At 32.0% G+C, this 15,895-nt stretch overlaps 1 protein-coding gene across 2 annotated transcripts in view; it reads left to right on the top strand.

Moving 5' to 3' along the window:
- The window catches only part of LOC129799666 (leishmanolysin-like peptidase), a 99,064-nt gene that overhangs the window by 53,827 nt on the left and 29,342 nt on the right, over nucleotides 1–15,895 (top strand). For both annotated transcript variants that reach the window (XM_055843772.1, XM_055843773.1), the window contains exons 2-3: nucleotides 10,926–11,057; nucleotides 11,200–11,282. In XM_055843772.1, coding sequence (XP_055699747.1) covers nucleotides 10,926–11,057; nucleotides 11,200–11,282 — 215 coding nt within the window. The remainder of the gene's footprint in view (nucleotides 1–10,925; nucleotides 11,058–11,199; nucleotides 11,283–15,895) is intronic.

Genomic DNA, 15,895 nt, shown 5'->3' on the forward strand with positions numbered 1-15,895 from the left:
AACTGATACAAAAAAAAACAATAGCGAATGGAAAAATCGTCAAGTGCTCGAATTCAAAAAGATTTCGAACATCTAGTGGGTTTTTCTTCCCCAATGTGTTTCGGTATTTTAATGAGTTTGAAATCAATTTAAAGCTGTTCATAAAACAACCCAAAATATGTCTAAATAAAATGTCGAATATTACAAAACATTATACTAATTAGCAATTATTTTTTGATTTTACCTAAAACAGAAGATTGGAAATTTGAGTTTAAATTTGTCATTTTGGAGCAAATCACCGACGAATGAATCAAATACCATTTTCTTAAAATTGATACATTTTAACGTGGATTATTTTAATTAGACAAACTGTGCCATTGACCTTAACCTTAAGAAACTCATTTAAAAGAATTATGAAAGGTCACTGACGTATGTGTAGTTTTCCAATTTATTTTTATAGATATTCGACAAGATTATGAATCTTTTGACAGTAATTTAGCTTAAGGGCAGAATCACATTGACAGTAAAATGCTCACCGTCACCGTCAAAGCCCTCACCGTATTTCGTTGATTTACGCATTTTCATTGCAATTCTGACTCAAATTTTCCATTACGATATTACCTTGTCTCATACTCGGTGGCACTAGGTGAAAATAGTATAAGAAAAATGAATAAATAAAGCGAAAATGCGATAAACGGTGAGCAAAAAAAAATGTAGGATTTTTTTGCTACAGTTTTTCGTACAGTTTTTTTGCTCACCGTTTATCGCATTTTCGTTTTATTTCTTCAATTTTCTTATATTATTTTCACCTAGTGCCACCGAGTATGAGATAATGCAACACGTTAATTGAGAATTTGAGTAAAAATTCCAATGAAAATGCGTAAATCAACGAAATACGGTGAGGGCTTTGACGGTGAGCATTTTACTGTCAATGTGATTCTGCTCTAAAGTGAGCGATTTTCGTCAATTTTTTTAAAGAAATTTCCTGCACTTCTATGAGAAAACGTCAAAATTCTGTGAAAAATTCAATTTTTGACAAAAATCATCACTCTCAATGTGTAGAGCCTTATGGCTCCTACACAATAGAGAAAATTATGTCCATATTCCTCTCGTTCACTGAGAAAAATCCGAAAAAGTTAAAATAACATTCCGGGAATGTTAATTTTACCCTGCAGTATTAATCCGAAAACTGTGTAAATATTACCCTTTTTAGGTGTATTATGGATTAAAGTTACACTTCTTTCATGTTGATTTTACCCTTAAAAGGTTTAAACTTAACATTAAAAAATGTTGATATATTTTTACACCCAAAGTGTTAAAGTTATGACGAGAAAAAGTTAATCGCAGCCTGTATTTTTTCTCAGTGTTCAGTAATAGACTTCCTGAGTTGAAAACTCTCTCCGGTTGACGTTTCTCCTTTACCGATTCGAAGGTATACCAGAGAGAACTTAGGGCAAACTGGGGCACCATCAAACGTGGGGTAGCACCAAACAGTGTGATTTTTTAATCAGATAGTCGACTACAGAGAACAAAACTTATAGAAATTTATAGGCATTATGGGAATATTTCTCCACTGAAGAAATAAGTCGAGATAGTCCAAGTAGATTAGAAATAAAAATGAGTGTTTGGTGCTACCCCGTGTTTGGTGATGCTCCAGTTTCTCCTACCTAAAAACCCGTTGAAAGTTCGAACGTTTAAACCGACGAGTTACACAAAAGTGAGCAAGATCATGAAAAGGACATTTAATTTAATAAAATTGTAATTCAAACATTCCGCTATCCTAACTACACAAAAATTTGCTTTATGCAGCAAACGTTTGCAGACTGTTTTTGACATTGTTGACGATTGAAGTATCAAGAATATCGAAATTCGGAATGGCAGAACAATCAGCGCTAAAGCGAAGAGAAAATAAACTTGCACTTTAGGCTTCTGGTAGATTTCCGAATGGGTTTGGCTTGGCTTTGGAGTGGCTTTGTCTCTTCGAAAGGTTATTACTGAACGGAGTCATTGAATAGTTTTTTTTCTGCACAAGCGTAGAGAATTTACTTCAATATGGGTATAAATTTCTCTAGAGTAGCGGAAAGGACATTGAAATTTACAAACCAACCAGAAACTGTTTCGATTTTAAGTCAGTTCTTATTCTTGATTATAGTTCTTATTTCTTGGTGCGATTAATTTTTTTTCTTCGTAACTTTAACAATTTTTAGGTGTAAAAATATATCAGCATTTTTTAATGTTAATTTTACATTTTTATAAGGGTAAAATCAACATGAAAGAAGGGTAACTTTAACCCCAAATACACCTAAAAGGCATAATATTTACACCGATTTCGGATCAATATTGCAGTGTAAAATTAACACTTCCGGAATGTTATTTTAACTTTTTCGGATTTCTCTCAGTGTAGTTACTGAATGTAGCTCAATTCTAAGTTGACCTAAATCAGGTTTACAACCATTAAATACAAAAATAATAATACAGGATAATATAATAGTAAAATTATATGAAAAATCAATTAAATATATAAATTGGAAGAAGGTACGAAAAATGTTAATAAAATTAATCTAACAAAAAGTCGAAAGATCAAAAAAGGCTCATAGTATAAAATTATATATATTTACGAATAGAAAGATAATGAAGTTTAGCGTCATTTTAAAAAAGTTAACAAATAGAACTACGAGGAATAACTAATCTCGGCTAGGACTATGATAACGGGGATTCTTTTAAAGTAACTTGAGAATTTGGCAACTTAGAAAAGAAAAATACATGACAAAGCATATCAGCTTTGCACAATGCTCACACTTGTGATATGTTAGATGCTATACCCTAATCCTATTCTTATCATAGAAAAAAAACATCCTTTCCACGAGTTCTCGCATTTCGCGATGTATTTTGTCATTGACTAATTTTCAAAAATCATATGAAATAACATAATTTTCGAACAATTATCGTTCATAGCCAGTTTCAAATTTACTTAGACTTATCCGGAATTCTAAGACCTTTCAAATGAATCGTAATTTGCCCCAATCGATTGACAAATCTTCTCTGTGGAGTCAATTAATCTTTAACCACGAAAAATGTTTGTAATGAATAATTTAAGGTTATTTTTGAATATAGATGAAAATTCGGTTTAAAAAAAGTTAAAACATATCTAAAAATGTATTTCAAGTCGAATTTGGGTCACGTTAATAATGCGAAGGTCAATTTAGGCTGAGAAGCAGAGGAGGGGGTTCACAATGAATTCGAAATCGTTATCTCTAACCGTTTTGTTTGCAATTCTGTTAACAAGCATCACATGGAAAAATTTATACTCTTCCGCCATTTGTGGCTGGACATGTGCCGAGAGCATTAAATCAAAACTTAATGATAATATACATTATTTCTCTCTCATTGATTTCGAGCAATAGAATGTAGGAAATGAAGAATTGAATTTTGCAATGAGACGTTTTTTTTCGTTTGGCAAAAATCACAAGTGGGAGAAAATTTCATTCATAAAAGATTTTTTCTTTTTGTAATGTCTTTTGTGTATGAATTCGCTCATTTAAAATATTTCTGTCGTTTGACGAAATTATGAGGAATTTCCTAATTGTATGTAGCAACTGGTTAATGCTCAATTTCACACTTTGTGTTCCGAAAAGAAGATAAAACATTTGTATAAAAGCATTTTTGTGATTTCATTTTTTTTAACGAACTCCCCCAACAATTCCTGAAGGTCGCCACTAAGAAGGGTAACACACCATTAATATTAGCTCTGAATGACAGTGAAAAAGTTGTTGCATAAAAACTAAATAATGTATTATTTCAATTATTCAGTGAGTTTGTGTGGCAACACAGACTGGAATTAAAAATCACTCAATAGCTGTATAATAAGACTTCAAGCAAAAGGAAAGAGAATTTTATATGAGAAATAAACGTAGAATTGGAGTAGACATTATAATTTCTCACGTTCACTTTCAATTGTAGCAATTTTTTGCTTCATTGGAATTCTTTCTGGCATTGCGAAGCCAGAATTTCGCGTAAAGAAATCCAATATTGAAAGCTGTAGGACGAGACTATTTTCCTCGAAATTGATTTTGATTTAAATTTAATTAGTAGCTGTGCGTTGATCTTGGTTAAATAGATAATTCCATGGAATTTCTGTCTAAATTTTGTATTTAGTCACAAAATTGAGCCCTGTTAACAAATCGTTGATTTTTCTTTTTTGAAGAAATATTGCGAAAAATTGTCTGAATTAAGCATTGTCAACATTTTCAAAATTGTTAGAGTTTTATGGCTCTGAAAATTGATAGTTTGTTTACTTGTAAATTGTCAGCAGACTGTGAAATAAGTAAAGAAATATAAAATTGTATTGTTTAGCATCGGAATTAGGGCGAAGCAAGATTTAATCATAATAATATTTGTTGATTATTTTATTGTTAGTCACTTTAGCCAAATTAGGAGGCAAACGAAAAATAAAGACAGTAGAGGAGTGTGTGATCATTTCCTGTAGAAACTTAGGAAACTTTTAATTTTTATACCTCTGGAACATCTTATCGAAATCATAATTTACATCCCTTTCATTCTTCAATAATTTCCATATGACTATCTCACTTTTTCGTACTCTTCTTCTTCTTTCGAACATCAGAACATATTTAATTTACTTAAATCCAATTTCGAGTGCAAAAGAGTGAGATAGGCATATTCTAAACTTTTCAGAAACAAAGCGATATGAATTTTGATTTGGAAGTTTTAAGAGACAATTTTCCGCATTAGAAATTCTTTAGAACTTGTTATAATGAAGAAAATTTATTTGAAATTTCGCAAAAATTGTCAAAAATATGTAGAATGAGGGTTTAGGAAAATTTTCAATTAAAAGAAAAATAATACAAACCTTGCAATCGGATTTTTTATTAAATTGACAATTGAGAACAGTTTCCAACGCCTCATGCGAATGCAATGACTCTTAAATAGATTTGTTGTATTCAAAACTAATTGCAGATGAATGATTTTGACACAAGATTCAATACATTTTTTTTCTCGGGAATATCCATTAACTTGTTTTTTTTATTTTTCTAGAATTATACTATTTAGTGCAAATTCTTTAAATATTAGTTTAATAAGTCTTCAAATTTCATTAAAAAAAAAACTGTACAAGTGCGAATGAACTAGGTCAACCTAGAACTAGGAAATAGTCCAATTTTGATTTCACTTATTGATAAAATAAAAGGATTTACTTTTTTTTTAATTAAGGATGTTATTAAATTTATTTCGAAACGGACAATCGAATGAATAACTCGATATGTGGGCCACGATCAAAATCCCAAAAACCAAAGTCCGGTACTCCAAAATCTCGAATAGGTTGAAATCCCGAAAGCCAAAATCCCGATAATCCAAAATCCTAAACGAAACAAAAGAGTCAAAATCCCGAACACCAAAATTCCGAAAAGGCCAAAGTCTTGAATTACCATACTCCCACGATTGCACACGCGTTTGCTGGTGGCAAAGAGAAATTTTCTGTGTTTTGCTAAAAAAAAAATCCACGCATTACCCTGCGTAAAATTTCATCCTTTTCAGGATTTTGCCCATTCGGGATTTTAGTCCTTTCGAAATTTTTTGCTTTTGGGATTCTGGCTTTCAGGATTTTAGTTTTTCAGGATTTTAGCTTTTAGGGATTTTGATTTTTCAGGGTTTTGGCCCATGCGAGATTTTGGCTATTTGAGATTTTGATCACTCCGGGATTCTGGCTTTTCGAAATTTTGGTTTTTCTGGAGGTTTACTCATTCAATATTTCGATATTTGAACCCATTCGGGATTTTGAGTTTCGGGAACTGGTCTCATTCGGGATTTTGGCGCTCGGGATTTTATTCGGCACCGTAATAAATAAACCGGTTCACATCAGATTTTACCCGATTTCGAAATCACTCAAAACTTTATAATTTTCTTAACGACTTAGCCCTATATTTTTTCGCATCGAAAAAAGTTTACATCATTTTTTAAAAATTCGGTTTAGGATTTAAAATTAAACATTTACGAAATAATAACTTTTATTTAACCAGATGCCTTTAGAACCAATTTTGTAACATCAGCCATCTGTAATAAATTACTCAATCCCATCTTCATGACAAGGTTTTCTAGTTTCCTGGATTATCTGAATAATGTTTCGTGGATTTCTTAAAATATTTTTATGTTCTTTTCGGATTTTCGCGAATAAAATTTTTGGTTACTCGGGTTTTGCGAAACAATTTTTGCGTTTTCGTTTTTCGTCAAAGAATTATTTCGGTTTTTCAGATTCGGTTGCACATTTTTCGGATTCATCGTGCTTCATAAAAAATATTTTGGGTTTCTCGGGTTCGCAAAAGTCTACTCGAGCAATTAACAAGAGTTTCTCCACATGAATCACCCCTTGACCATGTATCTTTAAGGAATAAAACAATAAAGCCACCTATATGTACTTCTTTCTCTCTTATTTGAATTCTCTTAATATTGCAGCTGAAGTTTAAATTTCAGACCATTTTCGATGCTTGTACTTACCATTCAAGATCATTCTCTATAACAATAAACAAGTTACACTCCCGTAACGCGAATTATTGTAGACGAGGTAGACAACATCACTAAACTCTTCTTATAGTAAACCGTGGGAGTACAATGTTTTTACACCAAAAATTTCTCCACCATTTGGCCAAGTATATGAATTAGCATGAATAATTAAATTTTCTGCACAATTCCACATGGTGTAATATCATAGTGCGATTTGAATTGTAAATTTGAGGTTGAAAGGTGAAATTTCACATGGAACATTTCCAATAGAGTGCAATTAGTTAATTTGGGAGGTGTTTCGGATCACTTCTTTCCGGGAAGTTGCCACCGTGGAAGCTGCAATTTCCAGTGAAGAAGCTTGTTCATGGCTAAATTGAGAAAGAAAGTAGGTGACGCTAAGAAGTGTTTAAAGAGGCGGAATTCAGTGATTCTCCATGAAGGTAGCATTTCGTACTAGCGCATGCAAACTCGTTGCACTAAATTTAAGTAGTTTAAACCATTCAATACCTTGACTTCGGCACTGAAGCAATTTTACAGCGGTATGTGTGAGAAATTGTATATAATTTCTTCAACAACTTCCTATCATTGAGAGATTTGAGTAGCAATTGCTTAACGAAAATGAATGAGGAGGTGAATTCTTTCTTATATATTCATTTTTTTCGCTTTTTCGAGTGAAATGCAAATACAGTGGAGCAAAAATTGCATCATTTGGTGTTTTAGCAATCAATTTTCTACATCATTTCAGTTGAGAAATGTTCATTGAAGAGAAAAAGAACACATGCTAAATTGCTCTGTCTCTCACACTCTATTGCCAATTTCTTGCTGTTTTGCCCGCGCTTACAAAAGTTCATGAATAAATAGATGAGGTCATTTTAAGAAGAAAATGCACCAATTAGTAACATTTTAATTCCTTCTCTGACTTTTATAGACATTTAAGACTTAGTTGAACTTGACAATTGAGTATGGCAAGAAGATTCTACAAAATCAATTGACTCTAGCTTAATTTTATCAATTAGCATTGTTTGTCTGCCCACTTAATGATTATTCAATTTTAATTGCTCAGACAAATATAGGTTACTCACGTGATTAATTCAAAGTTACAGTCAATATTCAATTTAAATTAAATTGCAATTGATTCAATTAAAAAACAATTGTAAATATTCCTTTTATAATCGCAAAAATATCATCTGTCCTTTTTTGTAATTTCTATTAGATTTATAATAATAGGTATTTTATACTGGAAATTGATCGTTCAGCTATTAAGACCTCTACACACTATAAGCAATTTTTTTTTTTAAATGTTTTTTTTTTAAGAAAATTGTTGACGAAAATTGCTTCTAGTGTGTATAAACGCTATTGAGCGGTAAGAATCCTAGGTTGACTGCCCAAGTTCTGACTTCGAGTCCCCGCCCTGTTCAAAAGATTGAATAATAAAATAATAGTAATACAATTATTAAAACGTCTCTAGGGATATTTTGCATAGGAAATTTCAAACGGAATAAAACTTGTATATAAATAGAATAATGCGTAAAATAACCAACATAGTGCGGCTTATCAAAATTCAATTAATAATATTCTCAAATTATAATATAATGAAAAAACGATGGGTTGCTTCAATCTTGTAAGGTCGTAACTATCTTTATCTTTATAAAAACTCTCTACTTTTTTTCAAATTATTCTTGGCAAAGAAATTTAAAAATCATTTGTTCTACAAATGCTGAAATGATTCATTGATTTTTTTAATATTTAAAAAAAACGTTCAAATTATTTAATAATATTTTTTATTAAAATTTGTATCATTCATTTATTAAGCGGATAGAAAATCCATTTTATTATGTCGGTAATGATTTGGAAGACGAAAGAATTAATCAAATTTTATCCCGAATTTTCCAAGTTTTATATATATTTCATTTTTAGAAACAACACAAAAGAAAACAAAAAAGTCCTATCTGATAATGCTTTACATTTTAAATTTAATCGAAATATCTGCAAACAAATATAAATTAATCTATTTTGCAATGATTACCTATCCGCCTCGAAGGACCTGATTTATTTTAAATGAATTACTTTGCAATAGAGCTTATTGGATAAAATTACAATTTGATCTTCTTTATTTCAATCTTGTTAAAAACTGAACTTGTTTTTTTTTTCAATTTTCGTTATACAATAAATTTTTGTGATCATTTATTTATTTATTTAAATACTACAGCAAAGCGAAGGTTTTGTTTTAGTTAAGTAATTATATTATTCATTACTCATGATGTTTTTTTTATTCTTTGAACATAGTAATTTAGGGAGAAAGAATATTATTGTTTTTTTTTAAATTATTTTTTATACTCGCAAGCTAGACAAAATGACTTTTCATATGTTTTATTTACTCATATTACTATAGGTCCGATTTACATGGTTAAAAAAATCTCTAGAACTGGTTAATTTTATAAAATCTATTCGAGAGGCCGCCAATACTGATACCGTAATGTTAGCCATGAATTAGTCTTTTTAGCAACCTTAACTGGACTTTCTTAAGAACATGAAAATGTTTCAAATACCTATTAAATACTTCATCGTATTTTATAGAGAATTTTATTGGCTATTCATTCAAGCTTCGAAAAAAACTACGTTGTGATGTTTAATCGTTTTTTAATCTTATTTTCACCGATTTAGACCACAGACGGTAAGACATTTCGATTTTCGGGCAGTTTTCGGCTTTGTAGAATTTTTAAAATCTGAAGTTTTCAGTATTTTAACGTCATGTTGTTTGTCGGACTGTTGGTTTGACACGTCTGTCCGTTTGTCTGTCAACAGCTCTAGAAGTCAAACGATTAGCAATAGAGCAGAGGTGTGCAAAAACCGTTAAAACCGAATAAACGTCAAATGAAACATGTACGTCAATGGTCAAAACGCTACTATAATAACCTTATTTTGACGTTAATTCGGTTTTAACGGTTTTTGCACACCTCTGCAATAGAGACTTGAGATATTCGGAGACCCATAAGTCGACCCAGGGACTATTACCATTCTTCTAATTTTTTCTCACCCTTCCCATTCCCCACCAAGATCATGTTTTTTCCGGATTGCTCAAAAAGCGTTGCGCGTTTCTTCTTCATTTTTTGGATATTTTTCAGAGATTACGCAAGCGGGCATTCAACCATAGACGAAAATGCCATTAAATCATTATAATCTTAAACGTTCTTAATGACGGTTTTTCAAAGTCAAATGTTAAAAAAGCTCTTGAGAGAGGATTTATGGGATTTATCGACATAATGGTATTATGTTTGTACTCGTTGAAATAGTCTGGGAATTTTTGACATGCTTGAGCCAATATGAACCGATTCATAACCGATAACTGATTTTTATCCGAAATTCAATTATAATACTCAATATTACTTTTACAATATTTTGGGCGATATTTTGAATGATGTATAAAGCAGTTCTAATCGGTTATGAACCGATAATGAAGCGATTATGAGCCGATAAATAATGTTTGTCCGAGAATCATTTTTTTTACTCTTAAAATTATTTTGAGCAATCTTTTGAATGATTTATGGATGGGTTCAAATATTGAGGTATAGCCTCTAAGTAAGTGACGATCTCGAGCAATTAGCAAAGCCTGGAATTCTTTGCCATGTCTTTTTCAATGAATATTTACGTAAATTTATGTGAACGTTTAGCAACATATTATTGTGTTAGCCATATTGGTTGCCTCAGTGGCCAAGCGGTTGTAGATATTGACTTGGGCGATTCGGGAACCTTTCGTCAATTAAGTATCAATCCTTAGTAAATCGGTTCGTTTTTAAAAATTTATAAGCCTATATCAAATTTAAGAACTTCATTATTCATTCTTTGTTCAAGCCACTTAACTTGATGAATTAATGGCAATTACACTATGCCAAAAAACTGTAATTTATAACTCTGCGAACCTGGCAGTGATATCAATTAAGTCTGACTAAAATTAACATGGTAAATATGCATATTTCTATATAATACAGTGTGATGCCACTTCATACCAGTAGTGTTTCTCTCCAAAACCTATATTTTCATTAGCTAAGAACTTGAGCATATGTTTGGAACACATGGTTCCTAATATCTTGTAAATTAAGACATCATATCGGGATGGCCTTCGTGTTAGAGGAGAAGTGATTGAAATATGGATCATATTGTCAATTACTGAGCGAATTTCAAATGCTAATTAATCAGTAGAATAAACATTTCCGTCATAAATCTGCCAGATGTGAAAATTGTACAATAATAGTGGAGCGTGTGTGTAATTTAACGTGAAACTCGTGCGGTATCGTTTTAAATTCCCAGATAACCACAAAAGCAGAAAGCCAAAGATATAAACTTCCATAATAACGAACGAAGAAGAAAAAAGTATAATTCCAGAAAGATGCAATTGAAACTCAACATTTCTTTCGCAATCTTCCATTTTTCAGGTTATTCACGGCGCCCACATTGAGCCAGCACACATAATCCGGAAGCGGAGTCTCGATCAACCTCTCCGGATGACCATCACATACGATGAGTCGGTTTATAGACTGGACGAAGATAAATTTGAATTAGTTAATGTGAGTGTGATGTTGACTTGATATAATCCACATTAATCTCCCACTATGCATTTCTTGTCAGAAGATTTATTATTAGCTGACTTTTTCTTATATTGCCTGCATTCTTATCTTCAATGTCTCAATCTCGATTTTCCCTCCACAGACAATTATTCTGCCAGAAGCTGTTCATTTTTGGGAGAAAGCACTAATGGTGAGGGAAACGAAACAAGTCATTAGATTAAATAGGTGGGTGTTTATAATTTTATTTTAAATCACACTCTAATGGGCTTATTCCAATAATCTCACTTTTGCTCCAAAGCCGTTATATACTAAATTCTGACGAGGCATTTTCTTATCTCTTTACACATTTTATTCACTATGAAAATTGAATTTTGAGAAAGTTTCCAGGAGGTTTATGTTGGATTATTCCTTATACTTCTCTACAAAGATTTTTCCACAGGAAAAGTTTTTTTTAAGGAAAATCCGATTGTGGCAAACTGAATGGGTTCAACAAAGTTTTTAGTCACATTTGCGGTGAAAAGCTCAATTTTTTTTTGAGCTTTAACTAAAATTTTCTCAGTCTGCAAAAGTCAAAATAGTTCCTTCAGGAATATCCGAAAGGATATCCTTTCTAAATATAAATTATTCAGCAAAATGTCTTACTTTTGTAAGACAAATTATAGTAAAGAGAGGTAATCCGGATACTTTTCATAGAGTGCGACTTTAATGCTTGTTTTTGGACTGATGAAATATTTTTTCCCCATTCCAAATCAATAGAATTATTCTTTGTTTAATTTAGAATCATAATAGAAATAGAATTTTAGCAATAATATTGATGAAAATTAATAAAATTACGATAATATTAATATATGCGCAAGAATGTTACTGCGACGCTTTTATGTAACTCCGTTGAATTCGATCAAACTCGGATGCTCATTTTAAGGAAAAGTTTAATGCATAAAAATGAGAAGATATTATTTCAAAAACATTTTTTTAGAGTTTTATTCCATCAATTCATTTCATTAATTTATTATTTAATTATATATATTTTTATTTATTTTAAGATTGCACTCAATTCTTTGATTTTTCTCGGTTTTCTTGACTGACTTCCTTCCACGTTTTTTCTTTTCAGCTTCAATTGGCATTTGAGCCTTTTCCTTTACCATGTGTTTCTCCTTTAGTTTTATCTCCTTTTCTTCTGCCCTTATTTTTTTGTTCCTCTCTCTGGTCAACTTCCGTTCAGCAATTTCTTTCTTTTTTTGTAAATCCTGCCTCAATTTTTCCTCCTGTTCCGCGATAATTTCCTCAGAAGATACAATATACTGGTGTTTGACATTGCTGGCTTTGACCCTCTTCTTCTGACGACGTTTTGGAATTTCTCCTGGCCAGAAATAGCATTGTTTTAGTGTGTCGAAGATCGGTTGAGTCTCAGAAGTTGCAGAGAGTTGGTTTCCAGGGATGACTGGATCATTTGAAGGATTATTGTCGGTGGCCTGATCGTGCTGGTTATTGATAATGGACTCCTCTGAATGTTGGAAAACAATTTTCGGGAAATAAAGACCAGCATAGAAAAGTGGCCCATCCATCCAGCCACTCTGTGGTAGAGATGTGCGCCGAGAAATTTCGGCGGCGGCGGCTAACATTTAAAAATTGTCGGCGGCTGGCTGCGCGCCGGCGCGCCAGCTAAAGCAATCGGCTGCGGCTCAGCTAGGCGCGCCAGACTTTTTTCCTTAATATTTTTCGATTACAATCCACATAAATTATCGATTTTCCTCAAATTTTTTTCTTGCTAGAATTACTAATCATGGAAATCTATTTAAAAAAAAAATAGTAACAACAAAACAGATAGAAAACAATCTGTCAACTTTAGGCACAACTTTTGATGATTTTACAAAAAGACAGATTCAAATAAAAATATTAACAAAAATTTTTGAAATCCGTAGACACGTAAAAATGAAAATAATTTTATCTGGAATTATAAACTTAAATTCAATATCCAATAGAAAAATTGTTTATCTACAAACAAAAATATTTCTCGATGAAAATTTGATAACAGTTGAAATATTTGGTAAGAAATGTTGAATTCGATGCACTTGATTAAAACATTATTTTAAAAAAAAATGTTTAAAATCTTAACCCTTTAACGACGGGACACTTTTCACGAACCGAAAATCATCAATAAAAATTAAACTGGTGAACGTAATCAATGATAAATAATATTACTAATAATATTACTATTACTATTAAAATTATTTGGTCAGCAAAAAATTAAATTTGATAAGTAAAAAATACAAATATTTCCAAAAATGGATTTAATTTTTCTATCCATAAAGATCGAAACTTTCATGAAAATTCTACTGCTTTTAAAAGTTGTAAATTTAGTCACTTCTCAAACTTGATGTTTTACTGCTCGTTTGTACAGTATCAATACAAGAAAGAGCTCATACTAAAGTTATTTTTTTTAATGTTTATACGTAATCGTAAAGTAAAAAGTTGTAGGAATCCATAATATTTTTGCAGATGTTCAGCCATTTGCTATCTAGTAAATATTGCAGCACAAAAGTGAATAATTTTCAAACTACCGCATTGATGAATGATTTTTATTATTATTATTTTTTATAATAAGGTAAAGTATCCTATGTCGACCACTTAAGGATAGATTTTGTGAAAAAATTATGAAAAAACAGTTATAATTTGTGTTTTTTGATAGGGTTTTTGCCTAAAACTATAGAATAGATTCTTATCTAATTGTTAACTTCATTTAGTCATAATATAATTTTACATTAGGAAAAGTTAAAATGTTTTAAAAGTGCGAAGTGTTCCTCTACTCGACCACTTCAATATCAGTATTCCTCCTCGACCGCCTGGGGTTCCTCTACTCGACCACCAATTTTTCTTAAAATTAAACAAATCACAAAACTAAAAAGTCACTGATTTAACTTTGGCTTGTTTAATACATCATGAATAGCACTTAAAATTTAGTTAATCAATAAAATAAATAGGGAAACTCACTTTTATGAATTCATTCGGAAGTATAGAACAACGTTCAAGTGAAAAAAGCTTCACTTGCTATGATTCGTCGACCGGTCGAATTGAGGAACAATTTATTTGAAATGCACTTTCAATTTTAATATATAAAATTAATCTTCAACTTAGTCATGGAAGTAAAATTTTTGCACAAGTAACAATTTGAATTCTCCAGTAATCTGTAAGGGTAATAATTGAAATAATTCCTTAAGAAAAAAGTCAAGAATATCAAAAAGTATGCCATAATTTGATGAAAAATTGCGATTTTTTTTTTAAGAAATACTTTAACGCTCCGTATTTTTATGATTTTTTTCAGGGTTTTATGGTCAATTTCTATGATATTTTCACTGATTTGAATTAATTATGAAATAATTGGCCCTATGATGTTAAATCATTCGCTAAATATTATTGTAAATGCAAATAAATTAAATAAATATTTCCACCGGTCGACTTGAGGACCCCAGGGTGGTCTACTCGAGAGGCGATCGACTCCAGGATACTTTACCTTATATCCAAATTTTTTTAAGCAAAAGCTTCTTGACAATAGATAGTATAATTACTAACTATCCTAACTATACATTTTTTTTCATAAGAATGAAAATTGTTTATTATGGTTATTGTCAGAAAAATTACTTAATTGAATTGAAATATAAACAAAATTCGCCGCGGCGCGCATTAAAAATTTTTGGCGGCGGCGGCTAAGCAAAAATCGCGGCGGCTCGCGCCGAGCGGCTAAAATCGGCTTGGCGCACATCTCTACTCTGTGGTGACGTTCCCATTTTCCATCCTTCTGCGTTGTGAATGGCAATTTTTGGAGTAATGTCAGTTTTATGAACAGCCATTGGAGGAGTAAGTTCGCCAGTAGCTGACACCCTGAGGAGTACTGTGATACATTGCTTCGGTCCTGAATTTTTAAGAGATGGAACTACACGTGAACCTCTCCTGGACAGGACATTTCCATCTTCCGGTGTCAAAAAGAAGGCACTTTCGTCGCAATTAAAAACACGGTCTGGTAAAATGCTCAGAAGGTTGTGTTCTGTGAAATATCCAAGACAATTCTGAAACCATTCCGTGAGGTCTTCAGCAGTAACAGTAGCTCTTTCCAATGAGAAGGATTTTGGCTTGCGCATGCTGAGCTCTGGATGACGCTTAAGAAAATTCCTGAACTAAACGTCTCCGGGTCTTCCAGCTGTAAAATGGTTTGGAATTTTGTAGACCTCACAGATGAGTTTAACGCTGTCCAGAACTTGTTCCTTCCCGATGGGATGCCAGCCATCCGCACATCCCAGGATCCATTTGACAAGTTCTTTTTCCTGTTCTTTTGAAAGAATTGTTGGCCTGCCATTGGGGCACTCCTCTGGGTATTTGCCGGTCAATTTGTTGTGCAGTGTTGTTCTTGGGACATTAAATGTTTTGGATGCATATGCTATGGTAGAACCATCTCGTACACACTGCAAGGCATTCCTAAGACCTTCCTTAGAGTCGGGCTTGTCCTTATAGGTCTTTTCTTTTGTTCTCTTTGGCATCTGAAACAGAAAAAGAGTCCTGAACAATGCAAATTCTGAACCAAAACATTGACTTTCACCGCATCCGACATACATCGAAATGTAAACATTCACAAAAATCACTTATTTCTGTATGAATTATTTATATTATCAATAAACTCTTACTCACCTTGTAGATCAATAACTACACTAACTTTTATTAATAATTTTGATTGCAAATAATGTTTTATTATATAGAAAAAACACTAAACTTTTTCCAGCGACGAGCTGTCAACAGCAAAATTTTCTCAGAAATTAAATTTTTAGTACACAACCCAGCTGACCCGA

This window comes from Phlebotomus papatasi, chromosome 1 (assembly GCF_024763615.1).
Source record: "Phlebotomus papatasi isolate M1 chromosome 1, Ppap_2.1, whole genome shotgun sequence".
Classification (NCBI taxonomy): Eukaryota; Metazoa; Arthropoda; class Insecta; order Diptera; family Psychodidae; genus Phlebotomus; species Phlebotomus papatasi.